Raw genomic sequence first — 19119 nt, forward strand, 5'->3', positions numbered from 1 at the left:
GAAGTGTAAATGAGGATAGCCTATGCAGTTGGCCCTTACAACTCGGGTTGGTTCAGCTCTTCGCTGATTGGCCTGTGCGCGGTCTACAACTTCTGGGGTTCTTGCAAATCGTCTAGTGTATTCTGATTCCTGACCTAGTCGCTGGAGAGAAATGAAATTAAGCAGAGGCACTAGGTGGCGCCAGCCTGGCTAGTTATAATGTCCTTCAATCAAGAAGGAGTTGGAGTTGTATTTTGTTTCACTCACGTCTGATTCATGAATCCATTCATTCCAAAGTCATCCTCGCTAAACACTCAAAAATGGTTCGTCCTCTCTGAGCACACAAAAATGATCAAAAGTTTGCATATTGCCTGTTTAGTTTCGTCATAGATAAAACTCCAATCTTCTCCTTTGCCGTTTTTAATCCCCTAAACCATCACCGGACTCATTCTGCGGTCAAATTGTGTTTACACTGAACACATGGCTCTATTAGCATAACATTTACTAGGTTAAAAACTTAATTTATTTACCTTCTACATGTTAATTTCTGTTGCTCACAGCAGAGGGAGCTCCAACGCCTGAATGTTAATTGATAACAGATGTGAAATTTATATAATTTTCATGTGCGGACATTATTTTAAGTTAGAAAATGTGAAATACTGATCCCACGGTGACCAAAAGCCTGTTTAAAAGAGAATTAACGCTGCAAGAATACATCATACATGAATCTTTACATGAATATTCAAACTAGCAGAAAAATGCATTGCCTATCCATCAATTTTTCCAGCATTTTGATTGGAATTTAATCACATAGGTAGAGGCTTTCCATTTTAGAACTCAATGCTACTTTTATACTTGATGTAAAACTATGAAAGTACTAATATTACCCCCCAAAAAAACACGTAATAATTAGAAATATAGCTGCACTTGGGGTTGAAAAGTTTCTTCCACGCAGCCCTAGATAACTACGGTGTGATAGTTACACTCCGCCCACATAAGACCTGATGGTTCCTGCTCCCAGCCTGTTCTGTACATGTGCCGGTGAGGTAGGAGGGTTGTGTTGCGTGGGGAGAACTACTTTCTCTCGGATCCCGCGAACATGGCGCAGTGCTAGCTCCCCCAGGGCCTCGCTACAAGCTAACTCCAGGTTAAAAGGCTGCCGCGTACGTATCTACACAATGCATTTACATAAACATATGCGAGAGATAAGGACCTGCTGTACTGTGCGTGCGCTCTTTATGTAATTGCCTTGCTGTTTCTGGAGCTGTTGATGGCTTAAAGGTTGAAAAGTATATGTAGTTAAAAAAAATGTGTTAATTAAAGTGGGGCTAAACATCTAAACTAATCTCACATCTGCATTTCCATCTGCATTTGCTTCTAACTTGGACTGTACTTGGAGGACTAAAGGAAATAATGAGAGGTGAAAAGGGGCAGGCTCTGGAGGGATAAGGAACAGTACGATTGGTCTAACGAGTATCCACACTTCAAACGCCGCCTCCTGCAACCAGAAATACAGTGCATTCGATTATTTTCCGACTCCCACTTGGACCTCGGATTTGACGTCACGTTCGAGCTTATTATGTTTCGTGTGTCGGACTCGGAAAGCCTCACCACGACGTTGACTACCAAACCCATAGGCAGTGATACGGACGTGGTAAGGTATTGCGGTAATCCGAGCGACTGAAATTGTCATTTAAACCACCAAAGTGTCCAAACACAGTGAAGACAAAGTGAAAAGGAGCGTGCCACGTGTGTCGCTAGGCAACTTCCTTGGAAAAATGATTCGGAAAAATAATCAAATGCAGGAATAGTGTTTAAGATAGGACACACCCTTGGCTTCAAACAAAGGCAGTCCTGTGTGATGTCACGTAGTACTTGAGATCGCAGTGGCCAGTGGAGGCAGCACAGTCTCAGTTTTTGATCACAAAGCTGCAAAATTGACCTAGTTTGCCCTAAAATTGCCAATAAAGGAGTAGGAACAAAACTATTAAAACAACATACGCAAAGTTTAGAAGCAAACAAAAAAGAAAAGGTGTGTTAGTGTCCATGGATGGTCGGCCAACCTGCTTGTCTCGTTGGATATGTGAATGCTTTGCCTGAAATGTTTCGCAGTATGACACCGAACTTGATGCAGATAAGTTACACATTAGAGGCAAGAGCAAGTTCACTCATAGAAACAATACATGTTTTTCATTGTTTAAACAATGAAACGACCTGTAATAATTTAAATGCATGTTTAACAAATGTTTGAGTAACTCTTTATTATTACTCTGTCTACATCTCTGAAGCTCGAAACACTTTGTTCCACAGTAGTTTTCAAGTTCACTTTTACTTTTAGTTCAGTAGAGATTTGCAATTTCAACGCTGAAATCATCCAAAAGATTCTAGTGATGGTGTACAGAGTTTACAAACACAGTGGAGTACTTCATGTATTACCACATGAGTATTTTCTGTTTTGAGAGAAGAACTCTAAATCTAAATATGCAGCATTTGTCTTTTTCTTTTCTTTTATGTGTGAATGAAGATGCACAAAAGAGGTAGAGCACTTCACTGGATCATAAAAAAGTCAAAAATAGCAGTACAGGTGCGCTCCGTGAGTTAAACTTGTAATTTTAACAGAATGTTGCCCTTAGTGAAAAATGTAAAAGTGGGCAAGGTATAAACCCGAGGCACTCTGAGTGAATATATTAAAAGTCCTTTATTACACGATGGGACGCCAACGCATTTCAACCAGCTTTGAATCAGCTTCTTTGTCAGGGCATAACTTGTACCTTGTATTGTATTTGTTTGTACCTTGATCATTTTTACATTTTCCACTAAGCACAACATTCTGTTAAGATTACAACTCCAACTCTATGTTTTTGATAAATTACATAATGACACATATCAGAAAATACCTTAATATAGCCCCTTAAGTTACTCACTACTTACTTTTTACTCTTGCTTGAATAATTTCTCGGACCACTGCTCTACTTTGCACTTGAGGAACACTATTCTGAAGTAACATTACTCTTACTTAACTACAAATTTTGGCTACTACTTTACTGCCTCTGATTATAAAAAAACTAATACAATACAGAATCAAACGTAATTTACTAAAACAATGATGAACAGAACCTCACATCTCGTTTAGCTCATCCATTGGAACCATTCCCTGACGACGGCGCTAACCCAGTGAGCTAACAAACATCCATATGGCCTGAAGTGTGTTATTCCCATCAGTAGTTAAGTGTCAGATGGAGTCAGTTAGAAGCAATAGGCACAATGCAGTGACGGGTCTGTTTTCATTAGACATACGCCCTTCAAACACGCTCGTTATAATGGGAGCGACGCTTTACTCTCAATCAGTGGTGGAAGAAGTACTCAGTGGTTGTTATTTAAGTAAAAGTACAAATCCTGGAGCAAGTAATACCAAAATACTCAAGTAAAAGTGTGACATGAAAAGATATACCAATATAAGTAAAAGTATTAAAGTATTAAAAATGTACTTGAGGTGGAGTATGTTTTGGTTTGGGGTCCGTCTCTACATTTATTCAGTTTCACATGGTTTTATAGCTCAAAAATACCTAGAAAAACAGGAATTCTAACTGTGAGCGGCATCGCCTCTCCACAGATCTGACCTGTAACTCGGTCTGGTTTGGTCTCCATGAAGATAGGAAGGTTTAAAGCCATACTGTGAAACATTCCAGACACACTGATGCACCTTTAAATAAAAGTGCAGATACAAGGGCAAAGAAATACTCAAGTAAAAGTAAAAGTATCACATGAAAAAATATCCTTAATATACTTAAGTAAACTATTAAAATGTTCTTAAAGAGTAAAACGTAAAAGTAACTTGGTCTGTTGTTTCCACCTGCTTGTCTCCATGGAAATTGATAAGTTTAATGTGATACTGTGGAACATTCCAAAAATTAAGTCATACTTTATTAAGGCTGTTCAAATATTATTCATACTTTATTACAGTTGTTCCACTATTATTCATACTTTATTAAGGCTATTCAACTATTATTCATACTTTATTAAGGTTGTTCAACTATTATTCATACTTTATTAAGGCTGTTCAAGTATTATTCATACATTATTAAGGCCTTTCATCTATGATTTATACTTTATTAAGGCTGTTCGACTATTATTCATACTTTATTAAGGCGATTCAAATATTATTCATACTTTATTAAGGCTGTTCAACTATTGTTCATACTTTATTAAGGCTATTCAACTATTATTCATACTTTTTAAGGCTATTCAACTATTATTCATAATTTATTAAGGCTGTTCAAGCCTGTTCGACTATTATTCATACTTTATTAAAGCTGTTCAACTATTATTAATACTTTATTAAGACTGTTCAACTATTGTTCATACTTTATTAAGGCTTTGAGTGCCTTGAAGGTGAAAAAGCCCTGTATAAAAATATGACCATTTACAATTTACAGTTACATGTGCTAAAGTACATTTTCAGGAATAACTTTTCAGAGTACTTTTCTATTTGCATAATTTTACTCCTAGTTGGAGAATATATTTTATTATAACATTTTATTATATTGTTTCATTTTATAAGTCTCATTTTGTTCATTATTTTGTATTTTGTCCTTCAAATTAGACTATCTTTAAATAATTAATCACGGTACATGCTGATAGTTACTCTTAATTGAGTAATTTCTTAAACCACTGCTTTGTACGTTTACTTGAGTAACATTATATTGAAGTAACATTGAATTTTACTTACAATTTCTAGCTACTCTCCCCGCCTCTGTATATATATATATATGTTTGATGTTACGTTTCGTCTGTTATATTCCAGTCGGACGCCATATCTGATTTCACTGCAAAACGAATCTACCCACAGGTACGAATAAAGTACCTAGAAACTATCTTGCTAACAGTTACTATATTGTCTCTCATTTTCCACAGTTTCCTTATAGTCGTATGTAGCAAAAAGTAATACAATTGATTTGCCTTATTTTCCCTTGCATCTCTCTCTGATTTGTTATGCGGTTGCGTATGGAAAGCGTGATCTTATTTGTATTCATGTCTTTTATGTTGGAAGCTCTCCGTCTCTCCAGGGGTGTGTGTGTGATGTGCGTGGTCCTATAGGAGGCGTATGTATCTATATGTATGTATGTGCATGTGTGTGTGTGTGTGTGTATGTGTGTATGTGTATGGAGCATAGGGAGTGAGAGCCGGCACAGATACAATGCAGTCTTTTACACCTCTCTTCAATGCCGAGTGTCTCCATGTCTTTATGTGTTCAATAAGTCAACACAAGGAGGAGAGGGGAAACATGGGTTCGGATCATGAATGATGCCAGTTTATTTGTGTTGTTTTTTCAGTTGTGTTTTGTTACAAGAGCCATGAGACTTAATGTAATGGTAACATTGAATAGAATTTTAATAGAGCAATAGGAAGGAAAGTATTTGAGAAAATGTATTTAAACTAGGAAAACTACATGCACATGCACACTGTGGTGGTGGTGGTGGTAGTAGTAGTAGTAGTAGTGGTAATAGTAGTAGTGGTTGTGGTAGTAGCAATAATGGTAATAGTAGTAGTAGTAGTAGTAGTAGCGGTGGTAGTAGTAGCAGTAGTGGTAGTAGTAGTAGTATCAGTAGTGGTGGTAATAGTAGTAGTGGTTGTGGTAGTAGCAATAATGGTAATAATAGCAGTAGTAGTAGCAGCGGTACTGGTAGTAGTAGCAGTAGTAGCAGTAGTAGTAGCGGTAGTAGTAGTAGTAGTACTAATAGTGGTGGTAGTGATGGTAGTAATAGTAGTGGTAGTGGTAGTAGTAGTTGCTGGAGTGGTAGTAGTACTACTAGTAGTAGTAATATCAGTAGTAGTAATAGCAGTAGTAGCAACCTAGTAGTCATAGTAGCCTTGTAGTAGGTGGTCAGTTGTAAAATGACTAAAATGATGAAATTTGGTAGTAGTAGTAGTAGTAGTGGTAGTGGTAGTAGTAGTAGTAGTAGTAGTAATTAGTAGTAGTAGGTGGTTAGTTGTGACTAAAATGAATAGAAATTTATTCATCTTGGTTTACTAATAATGGTGCATTCGATTATCCATCCAACCTGGAGGTCCGAGGACGTTGCCTAGTGACATGCACTGATACGCCCCTTTTCCTTCGATGCCGAAACTCAGAAAAACTCAGAGGAGACCAAGCAAAGATTCTGAGATAGAATCCAAGATGGCTGTCCCCGGTGTCACTTGTAGTTTGAACTATTTTCATTGTGTCAGGACGTTTTGGTGGTTTAAATGACAATTTCAGTCACTCATATTACTGCAATACTTTACTGTGTCCGTATTACTGCATATGGATATGGTAGTCTGTGTTGCCCATTTCTTCCCATTTCCTGCGAGCTAACGTGCCAAAATGATGCAACACCAGTGCTTTCACTTCACTAATATACTGAATTATACTATTTATACTGAATTCTGCCTCGAGGTTGTGTAGTTGAAGCACAGACTTATTTTTGAGCGCCTGGTACTAAGCCAGTGCTAAAGCAAAAGGAGCTTTCAGTCAGTGTCTATGTTTTTCTCCAAGTCGGACACATGAAATATAATAAAATGGTTTAAGCATGGACTTCATATCCGAGGTCCAAGTGGGAGATGGATGGATAAACAAACGCAGCTTAAGTTCCATGTTCTTTTTTTTTAATGTAGGCGAACTATGTTGAAGTAATGCAATCACATCATTCATGGGGATACCAGCTGATACCAGTGAAGAGACTGAAAACAGCATTTATTTCCTTAAAACAAAAACAAAATAAGACAAAACTGATCCACATGTGTTACTGTTAACTGTTATTTATTATTTTATTTGCTATTTTATTTTATTTTGTAAATAAAAGTTCAAAAATGAAGAGACTTTCTGGATCCTTTACGACCTTTAAAAAGTCTAATTAACCGATATTTAGAATTTGGTATTTGATTCAGCATTTTTTTAACTGTTTTATCTATAAACACAATTATGAAATAACATATTAATTTACTATTCTTTGTGTCTAAGGCCCTGTCCACAGTAGTACGTATTCAAGTCATTTACACACTAATCTGATTGAAAACGACAAAAGGGATGGAACGATCTGGGGCCGCCAGTCCCCCCGAATTCATCTGAGTACGGATCTGATCCGACACTGTGTGGACGCCTGAAAACGCTGATACGCTGACATATGTCTATGCACTGCAAAGTAATTCACCACCAAAACGCTAAGAGGCTAGGATATATGTCCGTTCATAAATACAGGCTATGCGCAGACTTATAATCTCTGAAAGTTTAACATGAACCATCTCCAACGTGACAGAAGCACAGAACAAACTCACCATCAGCAGAACACCCCACTGTCACAGAAAGAACATATATAATCCAGAGTCGTGTCCTGAACCGCATCAGCGCACAATACCGAGCTGTTTTTTGAGCACTTATTTTATGCGAATTAGCCATGCAGTTTTAAGTTTCGTTTCTGTAAAACTTAAACAAATATGCTCAAAGCTGTGTGGATAGGGGAGACTTGCGGACACAGAAACGAGTCAGTCCACACTCTGAACGGCCATGCTCGTCTTAAAATCCAGTGTTACGCTAAGTAACAACTGAACCTCATTGTTAGTCCACGAAAAACTGTTTTAACATTTCCAATCTCCCTCGGCTCAAAATCAGATGATGCAACTTCAGACTTCCTTGTTTTTACCGCTCACGTGATGTCGGGACATCGTGACAACATGACACCAGCCTATCACGTGACTTGCATTTCAACCGGTTTTGCGTAACTGTGTGGACAGGAAGGACACAGAAACGACGTGTCTGGAAGCAGATCATTTCCGACACAGTGATACAGTGATACGTGGATTCATTTCAGCGTAAACAGGGTCTATGTGTCTGATGCTTAAACTCACTGTATGCCACTAAACTGTAAGTAGCCCATATTCAAATTACTTTATTTTAAGCTCACTGTAATGAACCCAACTGTAAACTATAGTAAACCTGAAGAGCACACACCAGAGCACCCCAGAGCCCGTGTTTGGGCCTCGGTGCATGTTTCCGTGGTGACAGCTGCAGGGACACTGGGAGATGTTGGATAAAAGCAGAGCGCTGGTGTTTTGACATGAGCTGGTGAGGAGCGTCTCTTCACAGCACCGGCAGCGGCAGACATGTCGGCCTGACACATGGGACCCCGCTCAAAATCCTCCATTCTGATTCTAGTCTCTGCCAAAAACTCCGGATATATAGGCCATGTCCAGCTACGCAGATGTGCAGCCGTGCTATTTCACGCTTCCAACTCAAAGCTCGTGGTTAGGGTCCAATTTCCGCAGTGTTGTTTGAATTTGCAATAGCTTAAAGTGCGTACGACAGGCTTTGATGATTCTCTAATTTCTGCTTAATGTGGTGCTATAATACCTGTTGTAAATATAAATTATACTTTTACACCAATTCAGAAGGAGTTTATGAAGACAAGTTGAAAAATATGTTGGAAAATGACAGGAATTAGAGAGATGTATTTTAGAGAGTCCCACACTAATGACCACATGAGGGAGAATTATATAAAAAAAAAGTCATAATTTATACTTGCAAAACAAATTTTTCTGACAATTTAAACATGATTTCAACAAAAAATGGTTGGTATGGTATGGTTTTATTTGTCAACTAATAATCTCTGTGTATATTAGAGCAGTTTTGGCCCACTCTACATCATGATTGCAACCAGGAGGTAAAATTTGAAACCTAAAAAAATGATCAGACTGGGAAAGAAAGAGAAAAATGTTTTATAAACTTTTAAGTATATCTTAAGTAAATATAATGATCTAAACTGTGCTTTAGTAAAATGTGTAGTCTAACCTGTCATAGCGCCACCTATGTCATTTCAATGGGGGTAAGTCATTTTGTTTAATGGTCACAAATAAAATGGTACACACTCTTTTCATGTTAAAGTAGTGTTGCTACAGACAGGGCCATCAAGACAAATTTGGGGGCCTGGTAAAGGAGTATCACATGGGCCCCCTCTAATATAAATTAATTGGAAGAGGTTCTAATTCTGGGCCCCTAAAACCCTGGGGCCTGGGACAACAAACCCCTTTGCCCCCAGTTGTCTACTATCCTGGCTACAGTACTAAAATTTCCATCTTAATTTTATTTTATTTTTTAAACAAACTTAAAAATATAGCCACTTTTTGGACAAAAATAAAGTACAAAGAGTACAATTTGGTTTTATTGCACTTAAAAAGATTTGTGAAAACTCAAAGCAAAGAAATAAGTAAAAAAGTTAAAGTATTGCATGAAAAAAAATATACTTAAAGAGTACACTGCAAAATCTAGCCAAGTTAAGATAGCTTGAATTAAGAAAGTTTTATCATGATATGAGTAAATTTTACTTGACAAGTAAAATTATCTACCAGTGGAACAAGACTTTTTGTACTTAAGATATGAAAATACATCTTGCAACACTTAAAATTAAGAAAAAACTATAACTTTTTGCACTTAAAATAAGAAACAAAATTTAATTGAATTAAAGAAAAACAAATTCATTCTATTGGTAGATAATTTTACTTGTCAGACTGAATCTGTTCAAATAAAGTAAATGTTCTTAATTTAAGTAATTTTAATTTTACTAGATTTATTTTTTTTTTTTTTCAGTGTAAAAATTAAATGTAACTTGGTCTGTTGGTGTCAAGTCTTTCTTTCATACTTTATTAAGGCTACTAAAATGTTATTATAATGTATTTATTTTTTAGAGATGGGCAGTGCAGTTACATCTTCTTAGGTACATTTTCAGGAATAACTTTTCAGAGTACTTTTCTATTAGCATACTTTTACTCCTACTTGAAGAACATATTTTATTGTAACATTTTATTTTATTGTGACAGTATCATCACTAAAACCCTAAATGTGCCGGGTAGGGCTGGGTATCATTAAGAAGTTTCTGATACGATACATATCTCAATACAATGCACTTTCAATTCAATTCGATATATTTCAAAATGGTTCAGTTAATATAGTAGCTAAATCATGGTTGTGATACTGAAAGTCTTTGTTAAACTATTTGTTGTGCAAAGTTACTATGAAAAAAGCACATTTTACTCATCAAAACAGTGAAAATTTTAAATGTGTTGCATAAACTGTAGCGCTTTAACAAAATAATTTAGTAAAATACCCCAAAAAATACTCTTGGCAGTATATCGATACAGCAGCCCATGATATCGATACTGTATCATCACATTAAACGATGCGATATATTGAAATTTTGATATTTTTGCACTCCCCTAGAGCTGTGTACAGGATGCTTGCCTTAAGTGACAAGGGCCTTTAATGCCGCTTGCAGGTGTAATTATTATTATTATATTATTTGTGTCCAGAAATGTTGAAACAGTAAATGATATGGGACGTTAAACTCCCCAAAGCGGACTTTTGAAAGCTTGTTGCGCAGTTTTCATGTTGTATTTGTATGTTTGAAACCATAGGCGATGCTGGAGATCTGAACTGGAGTGGATGGAAACTGGCAGCGGCTTCACACACACTTAAGCCCCAGCTGTTTGAATGTGTCTGTGCTATCGGTGAGACGAGCTTCAAACCCTCGCCCCATCAGCTGCCTCTGCGCTGCTCAAAGGCACGCAGTCACATGAAAGAGACAGACTTTACAGTTAACGGTGTGTGAAGTGTCAGTTCAAACCCCGAGCTCATCTGTGTCACTGAGTGGCTACACTTTGAACTCAGTGTACCCACGGAAAATACTCAATTTTACTCACGCTATTGTACTACATACTGTATGTACTGTAATATAGAATGTACGGACTATAAGGTGCACTGGATTATAAGGCGCAATGTCAATAATGTTGAATTATCTCGTCTATTTTTATATACATTAAGTGCATTAAGCAAAATAAATGGACGACACTTGAGACTGATCTTTAGCACAGGCGTCCACGATCCATTGGCAGATTGTAGCATAATTTACCCAGCGTTGCCTCCCTGTTTGGTGAATGTGTATTATGAATTTGAATGTGGGTGGATAATTTAAGTTTTTTTTTTTTTTGTTTTTTTTCTTTCGAGGAGGACTCAATATACATTGAGTAATAGAATGTTTAATGAAGCTTTGTGCACATTTGTTTACATTTTACAGAAACAAAACTTAAAACCACATGGTTAATTAGCATAAACTGTAAGTGCTGAAAAAAAAAACGGCTCACTCCTTGTGCGCTGAAGTGGTCAACTTCTGTCGGACTCCGTGAGGCTCCTGACCACGGTAGCCTTAATGCTCCAACAATCCATCAAGCGGTGTGGCTTCGTAGCTTACCAAAGTCATACTAAAACATTTTGACAGATTATGTGTACATCATAAAATCAGTTTGAGGTCAGTAAGCACAACCAGAATTAATACATAAGGTGTATCGGATTGTAAGGCTCACCGTTGATTTTTGAGAAAATTAAAGGATTTTAAGGGCGTTTTATAGTCCAAAAAGTACGGTACATGTAAAAACATGTGATGGAATATTCCAGGCAACGCAATAATGTGTTGAGAGCAGGTATCTTAAAGGTGCATTGTGTAACTTTTGGTGGAGGGTTCGTCACTTGATTCTCAGCATGGAGATGTTGCATGAGCAGCACTGTGGTTGCGACGGAAGCCTGAAAGTGGTTTACACACAAAAAATCGACATAAAGGACTGAGAAACATCACAGATTTTCACAGAATTGACAATTGAAGCACCAAACTATGACTTATCTCAGGTTAAAGAAGTTCTATATTTTGTTCTGGATGTTAGGAAAGTTTAGTTTTGGAGAGGAAATGTCTTCTGCATTTGAGGGACACGTGATTTAGTGTTGCTGGACTGTCTCAAGTTTGGACAGAGGTCCGATTCCAGACCCTTCTCGATTCAAACAGAATGTAGAAGGGACTTGCTGGTCAGAAACTTTGCTGTGGTAGATGGAAACTCAGAATCTTTTTGGTTGCCAAGTTGATCATTTTTGTATACATATATTTTTTTATACCCATACCATCACTACTTTTGACTGACAACATTTTATGAAAACCTTAAACTTGAAGGCCTAACGATTGGAGATGTCATATTTCCTGGACACACCCGCCCCGAGCTCTACTTCAGCAATAAAAACGTGTGCATCACCTTTGAATAATTATCCCAAGGTGAGGTGCCCGGAGTGAGTGATGAGAGAAGCACGAGGATCCCTGAAGACCGCCGCTCTGATTAATGATGGGGCAGGCCTTGGGCTGGACAGGGGCCGACGGGGGGGCCGGAAGGGGGCGGACACGGGGCCCCGGGGCCAAAATTGCCGTCTAAACACTGTCCAATATAGTGACATATACTGTACGAGGCGTTTGATTTACATGGGGTCCATATCGCCGCGAGCCGTTGATTAATGAAGGGCTTAATGAGTTGGAGTTATGATGCGACGGACAGAGGCAGGCCGCCATTTTGAAATATAAGAAGTTAAAGAAGGTATCGGCTATTAAATGAGTTTGAATATCTTTTTTTTGTTTTGTTTTGTTCATTATAAACCTCAATGACTTATTATTAAAAACATAATGATTTGTACCTCTGCTTTATATATATATTTTTATTTTTTTATTTTTATTGTAGGTGCATGACACGGAGAATTCTTTTATTTATTTATTTTTTTTATATAATGACAATAAGTCCGTAGAAGTGGGTAGATATTAGCCTAGTGCCACCGCTCAATTTCATTTCTCTCCAGCGACTAGGTCAGGAATCAAAATACACTAGATGATTTTCAAGAACCCCGGAAGTTATAAAACGTCCACCTGCCAGTCAGTGAAGAGCTGTGAAGCCATGACGTCAAACTGAAGCACTTGTCTGGGTCCATTTTGTGGTACAGCACAACAGTACTTCTTTGTAAAGTGACTAAAAACCACTTCTTTATTCTGTTTAGTCTATGATAGGAACGTAATGTGCATTGTATTTATTTTTTTTTTATAAATCTAGTTTGTGTTTCAACACTGTACTTTCCCCATTATGTGACAAACAAAGGTTCATCTTATCTAACACTGATTCATTCACAATTGCCCAAATGTTTTCCATAATTTAACTGAAGTCATTTAAGTTGTTTAGTTTACATTCTATTAAGGCTGTGTAATTGATCAAATTTTGATAGTGATTTTGATTTGGTGTGACAAACGATCTCCAAATAATCAAGTTGAAACCATTAAAGCTTAGCAAAGTTTATTTTGGAATTTTTTAAAATAGAAATAACTATAGTTATTTACTTACTAGAGATTATAGAAGAGCTGGATATATAGCTTATTTTTGATACATTTATGATTTTCTATGTCTTATTTCATGTTCAAATTATGTTTTATTCATTTTGTTTTATACATCACAAAACTGCTCCAAGGTACATATTTGTAGCCTATATTTATTTTCAATTTGAACGTTTTGCGTAAATTATTAACAACTCTTGAGAGAGAAATGCTGAATAAATGCATCGTGTAACAAAAAAAAAACAATCGTTTGAATAATCATGATTTCAATTTTGACCAAAATAACTGTGATAATGTTTTTTTCCATAATCAAGCAGCCCTACATTCTATGGTTTGATTCGGTTCTTAAGGCAACCATCCAGTCAGAAAGTAAAACGAGCTTCTTGCGTTGGGGTTGCCAGATCCTGCGTCAAAATTCAGTTTGCAATAAACCTAAAAATGCTCTCTGTGATTTAATGTTTCTTCAATATATGACCGCTGAATCATATGCAAACAGCGCACCTCCTAATTCTCGGACAATAAAATGCTTTATTAATTTGACTCAGCCAACACACTGCAGTTTCATTTTGACCTCAGGAGCTGCTTATACAATTCATCTGCACGGAGGCAAACCAAATTTTCCGCAAATACATAGAAAGAAAAAAAAATTGATACAGCAACTTTAACAGGTTGAAATTCCATCGTCACATTAGAATTTTCCACTGTCCTGTCCCTACTGTAGTTCCATAAAGCGAGCCAGACCATCAGCATGTGTCCCTGTGTACCCTTCTGTGCGAATAGGCGTGAGATGAGGCTAGCGCTAAGGTGTCATAGCTCCACTCCGGCATTCTACAATCCCATAATCCATTTGTTCCAGTCTTTCAAAGCGCTAGGCGGAAGAATGGCCCAGGCACCGCGGGGACCGGCGCTACCACGGCTCACGCTCCTCTCCTCACCCCGGCGAAGGCCCTCTCACGCTGGGTATTCTCGTCTGGAGGGGCAGCCTGGTGCGTGAAAGCTCCGGAGCGAATTGGCCTCCAGGAATCAATGGGATGGTACAGTGTGTTGAGTGTAGCGGGGCCCGGTGGTGTCTGGTGGTTGTGTACACAGACACAGATTCTGCTTGGCTCTTGTGCGAGGAGGGAGTGAGACGGAGTGAGGCGGACATTTTGAGAAGTGGCGCTCGCTGTTACTGTGTCGATAATACAGGCGTTATGTTTATTTGGTTATGTGAGACCACTCGTGTCATAGTTTATTGATACTTTGCAGCGGATGTCATCAATATTCTCTGTTTGTTTGGGTTTTTTTGTTTGTTTTTTTTAAGTTCAACATGATCAAATACATAGACATCAAGGCAGGGGACAACCAGGGACGTCAAAATCACACAAACAGCACATACGATAACTACACCACATCACCCCCATCCTGAAATCCCTTCACTGGCTCCCGATCACACTCAGGATTGAGTACAAGGTCTCCCTCCTCACTCACCAATGCATCCACGGTCACTCCCCCAGTACCTTAAGGAACTCCTCACTCCCCAGACCCTCTCACACTCCCTCCGCTCTGCAGCCACCAACACTCTCCAAACCCCCAGAACCAAACTTTGCACCATGGGAGATCGGGCCTTCTCCTCTGCTGCTCCAAGGCTTTGGAATGCTCTCCCCGACCACCTGAGAGCCCCACAATCTATTTCTGTTTTTAAACAAAATCTTAAAACATACCTTTTTACTAAAGCCTTTTGTTAATTGTATTTTATTCTTGTTTTATCTTATAAATTCCTGCACTGGTTTTAGCTTGATCCACTGTTTCTGATGCACCTTTTTACTCATTGTTTTTACCTGTAGCACTTTGAGATTATTTTATGTAAAGTGCAATATAAATAAAATGTATTATTATTATTATTATTATAGGGGTGTGCAAAAATATTGAAATATCAACATATCGTATCGTTTAATGTGATGATACAGTATTGACATCGTGGGCTGCTGCATCGATATATGTCCAAGAGTGTTTTTGATGTATTTTACTATATATATGTGTATTATTTTGTTAGTTTGTTTAGAGAAAAAAAAAAAAAAAACTTGTTTATGCGACGCATTTGACATTTTCACTGTTGTAAAATGAGTAAAATGTTTGCGTTTCATATGAACTTTGGTTTAACAAAGATTTTAGTATCACAGCCATGATTTAGTCTTATTTTTTACTGAACCTGAACATACTGAACATTTTCTTTTTAACACAATGAACCAGATATTACGTGTTCTTAATAAAGATTGAATTGAATTGAACCGTATCGAATCGATTTGAAACATGATCATATCGAATCGAAAGTGCACTGTATCATGATATGTATCATATCGTGGCCTTTGTATCGAGGTATGTATCGTATCGGCAACTTCTTAATGATACCCAGTCCTAACAATAACACAGGGCGACGAAAACCAAACACACAAAAGGAAAAAACACAAATACACTTAAACAAAATAAAATTAAATGAAAGGTAAAATAATACTGTTAAATTATAGATATTTTCTGTAGATATTGTAAGTTTTAGTAGCTTTTTTGCTTTTAATCTTCTGTATTGTCCGGAAATATTGGTGTGTTTCGTCATTATAGCGATGACCATTTGGTTTAGTTTGAGTCCATTTTGTCTTGTGTATATTATATTTGGCCAGCGTGATGAGTTTGAAGCTAGTGTGAGGCTTAATCTGAGTTTTATTTTAACACAGTCTGAAGAACGCCATGATCCATGAACACCTGTACTGATCATGGGCTCTTAAAATGTGTTGTTTAAACCAATTTAGCAATTTTCCTCAAGTTTTCAGACAACCTTGAAATATTTTTGTCAGTGTTTGCTATATGTATGTATTGTGTCACCATGGAAACTAATGAAAATTACACCAGTACAGATATAGACATGTAGAACACCCTCAGCATGATGTAAACTTTTGCACACCGCGAATATTGTGATACTAAATTTGATGATACAGTTTGAGCTGCTGGATCGATCTTTTAGCATTTTTTGTGACCGCACTTCACTTCTACGACAACATTTTGGTGCTTATTTAGTGGAAAGAATTATTATTGCAGTACACATGCACATATTTGCAATTTTGATGATTAAAATAGACGTAATTCATGTTAACTTTGCACAGGTAGTGGTGGACAAGGTGGAACAGAGCATTTGGAGATTTGAAAATGTAGACAGACTAATAATAAATGGTTACTCAAACTTGTATTTATGAAACAAAACAAAACCACATTCTAACATGGCTTAACGCTCACAAGAATCAATTTAGCTTAATATAGGGCCTTGAAAATCACATAATAATGCAAAACAATATATGTAGTCATTATTTTTAGTACAGTAATGGCCAATTATAGAAGATGACCTGAGGAGTTTTGCAGGACAAGTTGAGGCATCTCCTTTCCTTTGGTCCAGACTGGTGAACAGTGTCCCTGTGCCGTGGGAGAGGAGAGAGTGTCCAGGGAGAGACCAGTCTGAGCAGCCCAAAAACTGCCCCATTATGTGAGCCTGACAAGTTGTACTCAGGCATTTCTGGCCGAAGGGAGTGTGGACATCTCCAGACGATTCACCTACTTACAGCCATGGAGCTAAAAGTTAATGGCACAGTTCACTATCAAATATAACTATAGCAAAGTGACCCTCTAAAAAGCTCATTAAAGGGCCTGTACCTGACGTTGTCCATGTATATGTGCATATAAAATGTCTTGCCACAGTACAGATATATTGTATAAGCAGCCTGACGTCAAAATATGTCTGCTGTGTTCTGTCTGCAGCTAATTATACAGCATTTTATTATTTGAGAGTCAGGAAGTGCACTGTTAGTATGCATTGTTGTTAGCTTTACCGTGACAGTGAAATCAGCTTTCATTTAGATGTATCAAAACTCAAAATGTTATTCTAAATACATGTTTTATATTGATATATCTGCAAAAATTCATCACATTTGGGGACATAAAGTTGAATAATGCTTAGATCTATCATTTTTTTTTGGGGTTGTTTTGTTTACATATTGGGTGCGACAAAATATTACTGATGGAATTTGACGTATTTAGTATTTGAGTATAGTATTCTTAGTGACTTGAGTGGTTAGAGAAACCTTAAAGTCGGAGGATCGATTCTCGCTCAGACCAAGTTCTGTTGTTTGACTTTACCCATCTTACCTAGAATAAATGCAGTATATGAGTGACTGGCGGTGGTCGGAGGCGCAGATAGCATAGTTAGTCTGTCCCAGGGCAGCTGTGGCTACAATAGTTGTTACCACCCGTAAGTATTAAGTGAATAATGACTGCTGTAGGACTTCGAGAGACTTTGACAAACCTGTAAACTGCATTACTATAATTATTGTTGTAAAATAATAAAAATTCAAGTTAAAACCTTGAACAAATTAGGCAAGGGCATTAATATTAACGCTAATTTCTTGATAAACCTTGTTGAAAATATTGTTAGTGAGTGAAAATGTTGATGCTTTTAAATGAAGCTGTAGGTATCTGAAGATTTCTGGACCGTAGTGTGAGGAAAATATAACTTTTTTATTAAGAAAGCCATTGAAATTACAATTCTTCTATAGATGAAAGTTGAAAAAATCTATTTATTTCCAAGTGAACGCTAATATGAATAACCAGAAACCTAAAAATCATATATTAGGGCTGCTCGATTATAGAAAAATCATTATCACGATTATTTTGATCAATATTGAAGTCACGATTATTCAAACAATTATTTTTTAGTTACACAATACATTTATTCAGCATTTCTCTTTCTCTCAATCTCTCTGTTATTCATAATTTATGCAAACCGGTCAAATTGAAAATAAAAACTAGGCTTCAAATATTTACTTTAGAGCAGTTTTGAGATATATAAAACATAAAATGAATAAAATATACTTTGAACTTGAAATAAGCCTTAGAAATCCCAAAATAAACTTCATTAAGCTAAACTGTTTCAACTCGATTATATGAGTTTGGAGATCGTTTGACGCACAAATTGAAATCTTGATTAAAATTGGATTATTTGCACAGCCTTATCAAATTTTGCTTGTGTTTCTTGCCTTAGTTACAATGACTTTACCATTTTTACATACACCTCCACTTACTTTACCATTTCACAATTACCTTTAAAAGCTTCGTCCGTCACCTGTCACTTCAGTCCGGGCCCCGCTGCAGTCTCCCAACAGCTGAGAGGATGAAAGAGGGTGTAATTGGATCAGTGGAAGCCATATTATTACTGCGCTGTGACTGACTGGCTGTATGTATGTGTACCCGACCCGGCCACGGCAACCACGTCTCCGATCTGCCAATCAAACTCCGCCTTCAAATCGAAAACGCGCTCCTCGGCGTCTAAAGAATTTCATTAGAATCGTAATCAGCCCTAGCTAATCTTCGGCTGTTTGGAGGAGGTAAGTCAAGACAATTTATTTGGACGTCTGGGTTTTGACAATGAGTTTTTTGTGCGTCACGAAAACTAGCGTCATTTCGGTAAGATGTTATGCAAAGGTGTAGCTAACAAAGAGCCGAAATGGAAGCTGCATTGTCGAGTATTAGCGGCGTAATTTGTCTGTGTTGAGTTAAAATGATCTATTCAAATGTACGGACAATGGGCTTTGCGTTCGGGCATGTCCATCAATCGTTTTTTTTTTTTTTTTTTTTGTTATGGAAATGCCATGAAAAGCAATTTGAATCTAAAATGAAGTCAGCCAGCGTCACTCAGACTAGAACCTGATGTTGGCTTTGACAAAAAAGTTTTCAAGCAACAGAAAGACTTCACAGATTTGGCAACCGCTAATTAGCTTGACTATCTGCCAAGTTGAGTTATATTACAAATTAACTCGGCTGTCATGTAAAAAGTCCCACGTTTGTAAGCGAATTAAGAAACCCTTTGGTGAGCTACAGGGTTCCCACGGTCATGGAAATTAAAAAT

General features: G+C 37.3%; 1 protein-coding gene across 3 annotated transcripts in view; it reads left to right on the top strand.

The window, feature by feature from the left end:
• nlgn1 (neuroligin 1) overlaps window positions 1–19119 on the top strand; it is a 733956-nt gene that overhangs the window by 76638 nt on the left and 638199 nt on the right. Inside the window, exon 2 of one of the 3 annotated variants that reach the window (XM_055164449.1) lies at window positions 18644–18653. The exons of the other annotated variants lie outside the window; for them this stretch is intronic. Coding sequence (XP_055020424.1) covers window positions 18644–18653 — 10 coding nt within the window. The remainder of the gene's footprint in view (window positions 1–18643; window positions 18654–19119) is intronic. 3 annotated transcript variants of the gene reach the window in all.

Source organism: Boleophthalmus pectinirostris, unplaced genomic scaffold (genome assembly GCF_026225935.1).
Source record: "Boleophthalmus pectinirostris isolate CB_2022bp ecotype Guang Dong unplaced genomic scaffold, ASM2622593v1 HiC_scaffold_7, whole genome shotgun sequence".
NCBI classification, from domain to species: Eukaryota; Metazoa; Chordata; class Actinopteri; order Gobiiformes; family Gobiidae; genus Boleophthalmus; species Boleophthalmus pectinirostris.